We start from the raw sequence: 10411 nt of genomic DNA, 5'->3' as shown, positions 1-10411 counted from the left end.
GAGGTGATGGTGCTAACCACTGGCCAACATTTCCTCTGTGCCATAGAGCTCTATTGTTGTCCAAAAACTATTAAAAAGTAATCAGTGAGCCACACTGTTGCACTGGGTGACATGTTCCTTCATTACCATGAACACACACACACCTGGTAATAGTTTATTTTACTCTTGTCTAGCCTCTTGCTCTGTCATTGTCTTTGTCTCTTCTTAGCTTTCTCCATCACAGTCCTCTTAGGTCTCTTCTGCCTCTTCGCCTCTGCCATGCTGTCTGCACTGAGAATACTGAGCTAATGGTTAATGACCTCATTTATATAGCACTTTTCAACCTTCACGGGTCCCAAAGCGCTTTACAGCTAAGTCTCATTCACCCATTCACTCACCAATGGCGACAAGCTTCCATTCAAGGTGCTGGTCTCCACCGGGAGCAACTTAAGGTTCAGTGTCTTGCTCAAGGACACTTCAACATGATGTGGCTCAAACCACCAACCCGCTCTAACCAGCTCTACCTCCCGTGCGACAGTGCTAACCACTGCACCACCATGCCGCCCCTTGGTGACGCATGTGTGACGTAGTGCCGTAAAAGCACTACACACTTCTCACAGGAGATCATACTTGTTCAGTGTACCATTATGCCATGAAAGGCAAAACTCTTTTGCTTCCTTATCTGTTGATGTGGAACAGGGTTCACGTCTCTGCTGTTCTCTGCCTGCCAGTAGGGGTCTGTGGAGACAGGGCAAGACACAGCATTAGGCTGTAAATTATTGAGTGTTCACAGTAGAGCTGTGCACGAGCTTACTCGTCCTCGTCCTCCACATCTTCCATCTTATTGAGATAATTAAAAACAGCGTAGAGCTACAGAGATGTTGATGGTGTAAAACGATATTTCTGATTAACTCCTCCCACTGTTTGCCCAGGTGACATACAAAGACAAGCCTTTGTCTTATTACTTATTCAACATGGAGGCTGAAGGAAACACACCACAGACACACCCTGAGGATGATGTTCAACACTGCAGGGCCGGTTCTTCTCAGGAGCCGCTGATCACAGGTGTGTTGTTCCTGTCTGCTGACATGACTAACCCCAGCCTCAGCTCCACATACATCCTGCCTTTGACATTTCCTTCAGAGCAACTCAAACAAATAAAGAGGGCAGGCAGGCAGCCACTGAAGCATGGCTTTTTCTATGTCAATAATTAATTATCTGCCTCATACGTCTCCCACCTGGACTTTCTCTGGGCACTGTTCTCAAACAGCCTCATTAAAATGAATTGTACATTTATTTTAAAAAGGGACTTCATATGTATAACATGGTTCTGAATGTGTTTGAATGCCTTTTTCTGTTTCTATAGAGGCAGTCACCCTGAACCACCTAATGAAAATCAAAATAATCCATTTGGTGGATGATGAGGAACTACTGCCAAACGCTATAATGGACTGCTACTGGGAGAAGCTCTTGAAGAAAGACTATTCAGAGTCTGAAGACTGGGGGAATGAATTATGAGAATAAGCTCTTCCCACATTTTGTCCATAACTTTGTTTGTTTTGTCTCATTCAGTAATATTATGCTCAATTTACTGTACTCTTTGTGATTGTGGTAAATGTGACTTTCCCTGACACTGATCATATCAAACTCAAAAACCACCAATAGGATTTTACAGTATTTCAGAGTATTCATTGTTCTTTGTTCTTTTCCCATATTACACAAGCTTGCTGTTCTTATGTATTTGTACTTTGGGTTTCATGCTGTAACTGTTCATATCAGATTTAAACTCGGTTTGGCAATGTGAAGGTAAGTTGTAACACATGGATGCACTATATCCCATAACACTCATTTCAGTGTTCCCCATTTACTTAAAGTTTATCTGTGCATTGTTCGGGTACCTATAGTATTTGTGTTGTTGAATGTGGTATGTTTAACTGTTGGCAGCATTAAACCAAAACAATAAAGACCATTCAGTTTATAAAGGTGTCTGGTTTGGTGAGTAGTTAAACGTTTCAACTGTCAGTTACAGTAGATACTGTACACAGACATGAGTACGTGGATAAATGGATGGGTAGTTGGGTAGATGGGTAGTCAAGCTTTGCCTTGCTTCGTCTTGGGTTTCGCTTGGTTGTGCTGAAGAGGGTTAATCATTAGTGAGTGGGTCGTAAATGTATCGGGTGGTGGTGATGTGCTGGATGTGGCCAGTCTGTGTGCGGACTACTGCCGGGACTCTCCCCTCTGCCACTCCTCTGTGAGCAATCGCTCCAGTCTGCGATGGAGCTCTGGACGTAGCAGGCGGGGCTCAATCAAAGCGCACTTTCTTTACGCATGTGGTAAGTTTTCTTGCTCCTTCACGTTCTTATGTGCTGTTCCATAAACGGGCTATCAGTTAATACAGGTAACGTTGGCGTTTGTATAGAAAGTATTTCAGGACAGACTGGTTGTAGCGCAGTGTGCCTCATCATGTGATACCTTTTGAAGCGAAGGACATTTTTCTGAAAAGCATATATTAACCACCGAGCGGTTTGATTCCCGACTGAAAGTGCTCCTCATATTTAAAGCAGAAGGTTTCCTAGTTGTATTGAATTTTTTTAATTAGTTTGGTGTTGCCATACCACAGTATTTCTTCTCTTTCTTTATGTCTGTGTTGTTTTTACCCTTACACTTACTTAAGAAATGGTTTTCATGTTAAGGTTCTTACGCGGAACTGTGGGAGAAGTGGCACGAGAGCTGCTCAAAGACAACTTCAGAGAGCAAGGTAGGCTAATTTAGACGACAAACGGGTTCGATGAATTTCATATCATTTATTTTCTACTGTCTTTATAAACACAATTATCAGACAAAAATATGCATTTCAGATGTAAAGTTGATGTGTTCATGAAGAAATTTATGTGAGGAAAGGAAAGTTGCAGTGCTGTGTCCCAAGAGACTGTTTATTTAATTTAAATGAGATTTACTTGGGCTACTAGTAAACTGTCAAATTCTTCAAAGAATTTCATGCACCTTAATCTTAAAAATGTAAAGATAACTTATACGTGTATTACAGTAATGCAGAAGTAATGATAACTGTCACTTATTTTAAATTATTTAAATATTTAACTCTTTATGCTCTTCTCACAACTACTGTACCTACATTATTTTACTACATAACATAGCCTGAATGCTCTTTTTTATCCCTTTGTTCTTAGAATGAAAATAAGATGTGCCCACTACATACATAGATTGAGACACAGGTGCTTCCTGTTTTCTCTGTCTCTGCTGGTGGTCTGTCTGCTCAAGCTGGTCTACATTAAAGTGACAGTGAGGGACAGCATCTACATTGAGCCCTATGGAATCAGTGTCAGTTTATCCAGAATCCACCACCACAGGTATGATGTCAACTGCACTGCCATCTATGAGCTTGACCCTGTGGAGATAGGCAAAGCTTTTGAGATAAAACGGAAAGACATTGTTGACGTGGATGATGATAACACTGTGAGTTTGACCTCAGACTGTCAAACATTTATCAAAACGAGGGGTTACAATGAGGTTCCAGTGTCTGATCCAGAGCGGAGCTTCCCACTGGCTTACTCCCTGGTGGTGCATAAAAATGCACCCATGGTGGAGCGTATTCTTCATGCCATCTATGCACCTCATAACATCTATTGCATTCACTATGATCAGAAGTCCTCTCCAGCATTTATAAAGGCCATTAAAAACATGGCTCAGTGTACTCCAAATGTGTTCATTGCCTCAAAATTGGAGTCTGTGGAATATGCCCACATCAGTAGGCTTAATGCCGACCTAAACTGTCTCTCTGACCTGCTAAGGTCAGAGGTCAAGTGGAAGTATGTCATCAACCTGTGTGGCCAGGACTTCCCTCTCAAATCAAACTATGAACTGGTAATGGAGCTGAAGCAGCTGAATGGCAGTAACATGCTGGAGTCAAGCCGTCCCAGTGAACTCAAGAAACAGCGCTTCAGTTTCCAGCATGAGCTGAAAAATGTGCCTTATGAGTACCGTCGTATTCCTGTCAAAACCACAGTGGCCAAAGATATTCCTCCTCACGGTATCGAGATCTTCATCGGGAGTGCATACTTTGTGCTGTCATGGGATTTTGTAAATCACATTAGCAGCAGCCAGGTGGCAAAGGACTTTCTGGCATGGTCTGCTGACACATACTCGCCAGATGAACACTTCTGGGCCACCTTTGTCAGGGTCCCTGGGGTTCCTGGACACATTCCCAGATCAGAAGCAGACATTACAGATCTGAGGAGTAAGACAAGACTAGTCAAATGGAACTATTTAGAAGGAAATCTTTACCCAGCCTGCACGGGTACACACATGCGGAGTGTTTGCATCTATGGAGCTGCTGAACTTCGCTGGCTGCTCAATTATGGCCACTGGTTTGCTAACAAATTTGACCCCAAAGTGGACCCGATCCTGATTAAGTGTTTGGAGGAGAAGCTGATTGAAAAACGTCAATACATGCAAACATGATACTGAAGGGAAGAGGAAATGTGACAAGAGGAGAACGTAGTTTCAATATTTATTAGACAAAGGTGCAAAATTACTGAAATGGAAATGAACAAAGTACATCTAGATTACTGTACTTAAGTACAACTTTGATATGCAGGCACTTTATTTGAGTATTTTCATTTTATTAAACTCTACTACCTATTTCATTGGAAAATATTTTACTTAATGTACGACATTTGTCTGATGGCTTCTAATTACTGTGCAGATTAAGATTTCTCAAGCAAACACATGAAAGCATAAAATGTGCATTGCTCTAGTTTAGACTACCTGTCAGCATATGGAGAGGCATCTGAACCACCTGCAACATTAAGTTATTTAACACTGTGAAAGCTATCGTTCTTCAAAATTAGTTATTTTACTTTTGTTCAAAAGGTAAATTATCCTAATGCTTCTAAATATTGATTTGACCTTTAATTTTAATAAATTATCTTTACAGTGTGGTATTGCTAAAGATCTTTCCACCTCTGCTAGATTATGCCATCCTGCTGCAGCAGTATACTGTACTTTCTCAGCAGAAAATTGTCTTTTCACTTTATTTTGTAACTTTCACTGACCACACAAGGTGTTTAATCATCAGTAACAAGGAAATTAAAAAGTGCCTATGTCTAAAAGAATAATGGGTTATTCAGGAAATACCATCCTAAAAACAAATTCCACTTGATATTACATCCAAATACAGTGTACATGTTGTTCTTGAGTCTGATTCCAGAAACTACTCCTACACTGAGAGTAGAAATGCCAAAGACTTCTGATATGTTCTGTATATTACTTTTTTTGTTTTGTTTTGTTTTTTTCTCATGAAGATAGCAATTGATTTGAACAAGTAGCTTAGCTTAATACGAAAGTTTGTGATCTCTGATTATTTATTTATTCCTGAATAAAAGTATGATGTTTCTTATCGGTTGTTTGGCCTGTAGTTGTGATCTCAAGTGATACACTGTCAGTAATAATCTATTGTAGTCAGTCACATCTCAGAACAAAGCCCCCAGGAAGCGCGCCGGACTTTGAAGCCAATTTGACATAGTGACCAAACTATGTAAGAACACGTGATGCACACTGGCCCAAAAATAATTTTCCCCATAGACTTACAATGTGAAAGAAACATCTGTCATCTGACATCAACTTCCCAGTACGAACACATAAATGGCCCTTATTTAAATCGTAATGTCCTAAAAGTTCACTAATAGCCGAATCCAGAGTTATTTTCCTAGGCATTGTCTCTGTCATTCATGTGAGCTAGCCCGAGACCGAGCGGTTGGGAGGTGGGGTTAAAGGAGATACTAGTGCGCTTTCTCTATGTGCCACACGATTGGGAAGCTAAGTGGAAGATCCGTTAGGGAAGACCATTAGAGCCTCATGAAGGAGGATTTACTACAAGCCTGTTGGACTGCATTAGTTTTAGTGAGGTAGAACTAATAAACTGGCAACTGTGTGTATGCATTTACATTTACTGTGATAGGGGATTTTATCCACAAACATTAAAAAGGCTTTGCAATGGTTTTATGAGGTAGGAAATGTGTTGTATTCAACACACTGTTTAGGCTTTAGAATAGGATACACAGTGCAATTTGCTGGTTATTTACAGTGAAAACTCCACAGGGTACCTTTAACTGAGTATTCATGATGTTTTTCATATTCAGATCGTATGGTTCTAACTGCATCTTGTCCTAAGTGCATCTAACGGTAGAAAGTGCTGCTTTAATTCCCTCTCTGGCTGGCTCCAGACTTGGCTCCAAATACTGATGACTTAAGGACTTAGGACTGAGATGAAGTATATCAAATGAGTGTGAGGAGGTGGGAGCTTGCGAGCCACCATAACTCAGGGTGCTTAAGCACTGAGTGTCAGACTATAATAGAGAGGAAGAACACTGGCCTTGAAAAGCTCCTACATCTCATCTGGTCAGCCTGCTGTTTTAAAATAACAAGATTGTAGAGGTCTTAAGAAATCCAAGCGCAAAAGTGGCCTTTTGTTACAATTCAATACAATTACAGAGGGGGAGAACATGATTCCAGAGGCAGCAACAAGTCTTTGTGTTCAAATTCTCAGCCAGGTGAATGGCTCCCTTGAGATTCTCCAAGTTCCTGTTATCCCAATTATTTTAAAACTTTTATATCGATTATAGCCCTACAGTTATCTTTGGCATTCAAGTGTGTTGATGAGCCAGTGCTCAGACAGGCTGAAATGGGATCAGGTCGTTGTTTATGCAAAGGTAATAGAACACAAAGGATGAGGTGCTGCAGTACAGTAGAAGCAGCAGGTGGTGGTTGCATAGCAGAAGCTCATGTTTCTGTCTGCTTGACTGGGTGGTAAACACCACCTTCTTCTTCTAGTCTTTAATCAGCTGTTATCTTGCATTGGAGGACTTAGTGGACATAGTGGAAGAGGTGTCAAATGGCTAACTTGTTAGCTGACTTTTTATGATGGAAATCTGTGTGCACTTTAACAGTGAAAAAGTAGGCTTTTAGTATTTACAATCACAGTCCTCAGCTCTTGCCATTTAGTTGTTTCTCCTCATCCCCTCCCCCTAAAGTGTTTGGATCTCAAAAATGGTAAGACCAAGAGTAAATTACTTTCTCATTTAAGTTCAAAATATTAGTAGATCTCAATAGAAATCATTTCAGCCAGATATTGGTGTTACCATCAGATTTTCTGGTGGTATTGTACCTAGTTTGGGCGAACCTGTTCTAAAACTGCAGCTTTTCAGATTGTCAAACAGTGTCTGAAACCCCCTCCCCCCAGACCTTTCAACTCCAGAATTTGGGGTCTCTTTCTAACAATTTGTATAACTTTACGAAACCAACAATCCAACAAGCATTGCACACAACGATTGGTCAGGTATGCAGAGGTGAGAAAGTAGGTGGTGTTTCAACTTCTCTCAAGCTTCTTTTTTTTAAAATTCTTCAAACAACTACTTCCATCACTTTTCACATGTGTTATTGAGAGCGGGGAGTCTGAACCAAAACAGTGAAGTTGTGGGATGCAATACCAGAACAATGAGCTGAATGAGGGTAAAATGCTCTGAGCTAAGTTGAACTGCACAGTTGGTGATAATTCTGTGTGGGTTCCTCACTGTGAGTGACCATTTTTATTACACATTTGACCCATTGTTCATAATTAGTGCAGCTTTAAATATGGTGTAGATATACAGGTAATATATTTCAGGATCTTCAATTCAATTTACTATATTTCAGCAGGATAACTCACTCAGTATCAATACTGTTTTCTAGAAATATGCGTAATATTTACTTACCCAAGCTAAAATATTGGGCAAACCACTGACTGGTGGTGTGTTCAAGTCAAGTCAAGTTTATTTGAAATGTATGAATCAATGTGCATTGATGTGGTCTTGTTCAAGTTTCAGATTGTGCAGTACAGTGAACCCTCGTTTTTCGCGGGGTTACGTTCCAAAAAGAACCCGTGATAGGCTAAATCCGTGAAGTAGAAACCTTTATTTTTTTTACAATTATTATACAATTAAATACTCTATTATACATTGAAACCAAAGAACAAACCCTTTTTACAGGCCCAAGCATTTGTTTAACAAATAAAAGTACTGTATAAACGTTTTTTTTTTTTTTTTTTTACAAATAACTACTGTACTGTCAAATAATAATTTTAATCATCAATGTGAACTGAAGGCTTCAAATTGCGGAGATCAGCACCGCCCCACCGCGACCCGAGTAATTGGATTCGAACGGGAGAAAATGAAAAATGATTATGAAAAAAAATACAAAGTACAGTCGGACAAATAGTGACTCACGTGTATTTCACTGCTCTTCTGACTGATTGTCGGTGCAGAACGTTTTGTCGACAATATGGGTTTTAGAGAAACTTGAAATTGCAAGAGAATTTGCACGTACGTAACGTAAATTTGGCAAGCTGTTTTACGTACGTGTACATATTAAACCGCAACGTTATTGACGCACAGGTAGAGAAGAAGCGGAGAGACTGTTTAGCCAATCAGAATGCAGAACACAATGCACGATGCAAATCCGTGATGTAGCGAGACCGTGAAAAGTGAACCGCGTTATAGCGAGGGTTCACTGTATTCCCTCCAGGCTCCAGTCTTGTATCCTTGTAAATGTAAATATGGTCACAGCAAAGACAGTTACAGGGGCACTCAATAAAAGTCAAACGACTTTTACACATCAAGATCAGTAGGGTACTACTCAGCCTGTGAAAACTGTTAATGTTAGGTAATGTTTTCTGAGGCTCGGGAGGAGCTTTGTCATATCTGACAACAAAAACCTGATGATGTCATCAGGGTTATCTGAGTTCGGGTGTTACAAACTGGAGCCCTAAGAGTTTGCAAGATGTGGGTGTCTACCAGTATTCATAGTCTAATGAAAATACGAAATAAAGTTGAAACATGGAAGCACTGGAGTACTCCCTTAACTCACCCCCACAAAGTGTATAGCTGTTTAGAAAACTGAACATGGACAAGAAGCCCTTAAAGTGCTCAAGAAAATCTAAATCTACAATTACATGACAACTGGGAAATCTCCATCTGCTGAGTAACATTGTATGATATGATCAAAAGCTCCAGTACAGCAACTAATGGACCTTATGATGGGATTACTGATGATGGACATATTTTCAAATGTTCCCAGTTATTTTCTGTAATGAATGTGTCACCACAAATAGGCCTGCAGACCACCACAGTAGCTACCATAGTGCCACTTGATGCTTAAATATCACAGAAGTGTTCATGGTAGTTGGAAGCAGCACAGGGCTCATGGGTGGCAGATAAAATGTCTTCTTTTTTCACATTAGGTATCATTCGAGTGGACAAGGAGTGGCTAGTCATCAGTGGCCTCACTGTTGGTCCTCCTATTCTATATTGGCCTGCTTCTCACAATAAACTCGATTCATGGCTGCTCCACGGTGCAGAGGGGTTGTAGAGGACAGGTGAAATTTGAATACGAAACCTCTGCCCCCTCCTATGTGTCTGTCTATCTGCAGGTATACAATGAACAATAAGCATCATTCTTTCTCTGTGGTCTGGTATTTTGAACAGGGTCCAAGCTGAGCTGTTTGTTTTTTTCTTTTCCCCTGGCTCATTAAGACCTCTTTCCTAAAAGAGGTACTGTGTCGTCTTCCAAGTCTGTGAATTTATGAATCAGTTTCAGCAGAAGGTTTGGCTAGCCCCTTAATACCTCCTGGATGTTCTCATTTAATCTGTGATTTGTTTTGTAGCATTTTTTGGTTTTAAAAATGCAAGACATCAAGAGCAACCTTCCCCACTTGAAGTAATTACATTATGGCTCACTGTTCCCAAGATTGTTTGTTATGCAAAGATGAAATCATTGACCAAATGCCCAGATGGCCAGCAGATTGCTTTCAACAGTATGGTCAAATAAATATCCAACAGGATATTGTATCTATGTTCCTTCACATTCCAATCTGCCATTTACCTTGTCAGTAGTGACAAGTTTTTACCATCAAAAAGTCTAAAGATGCTCTGTTATGATATCAGATTTTAATCTGACATCCACATGGTTGAATTAACTGAAATTTTAATTCTCCTCACTTCTTCTGTAAGGAAAAATAAACTATATAATTTTATATTACCCATTGTGCATAATTTTCCATTTTTCACAAGTGGATCAAACTGTTAACATTTAACCTTTGAGAGGAGCCATTATGATGTTAAGTTTCCCACTAGACACCTACTCAGTCATTGGCAGCTCCTGCACACTTAGTGTTGTGTTTGTCACACATTATAAAGGAGGGGTCTAGCAATCACTAGTTGTCTCTCTTTCAAAACTCACAGCAACGGGTTTCCCGTGACCTCAGTACTCAGGGTTAGGGAATGATCGTGGTCATGGTTAAAACAAACAAATGTCAGAAACAATGTAGTGAAAGGCAGTCTCCGACGACTGTCTGATGTGTTTTTGATCCTTCCATCCACTA

General features: G+C 40.2%; 1 protein-coding gene across 1 annotated transcript; it reads left to right on the top strand.

Annotated features, from left to right (window-relative positions):
- Positions 1-2197: 2197 nt before the first annotated feature.
- LOC139284541 (beta-1,3-galactosyl-O-glycosyl-glycoprotein beta-1,6-N-acetylglucosaminyltransferase 4-like) lies at positions 2198-4458 on the top strand. The gene is made up of 3 exons (XM_070904844.1): positions 2198-2279; positions 2673-2733; positions 3165-4458. The coding sequence occupies exon 3, from the start codon at positions 3169-3171 to the stop codon at positions 4456-4458; it is 1290 nt and encodes a 429-aa protein (XP_070760945.1). The 5' UTR covers positions 2198-2279; positions 2673-2733; positions 3165-3168.
- The last annotated feature ends 5953 nt before the right edge of the window (positions 4459-10411 follow it).

Source organism: Enoplosus armatus, chromosome 4, assembly GCF_043641665.1.
Source record: "Enoplosus armatus isolate fEnoArm2 chromosome 4, fEnoArm2.hap1, whole genome shotgun sequence".
In the NCBI taxonomy this organism is placed as follows: Eukaryota; Metazoa; Chordata; class Actinopteri; order Centrarchiformes; family Enoplosidae; genus Enoplosus; species Enoplosus armatus.
The sequence above is the reverse complement of the archived record's forward strand: the minus strand, read 5'-3'. Positions and strand labels throughout refer to the sequence as shown.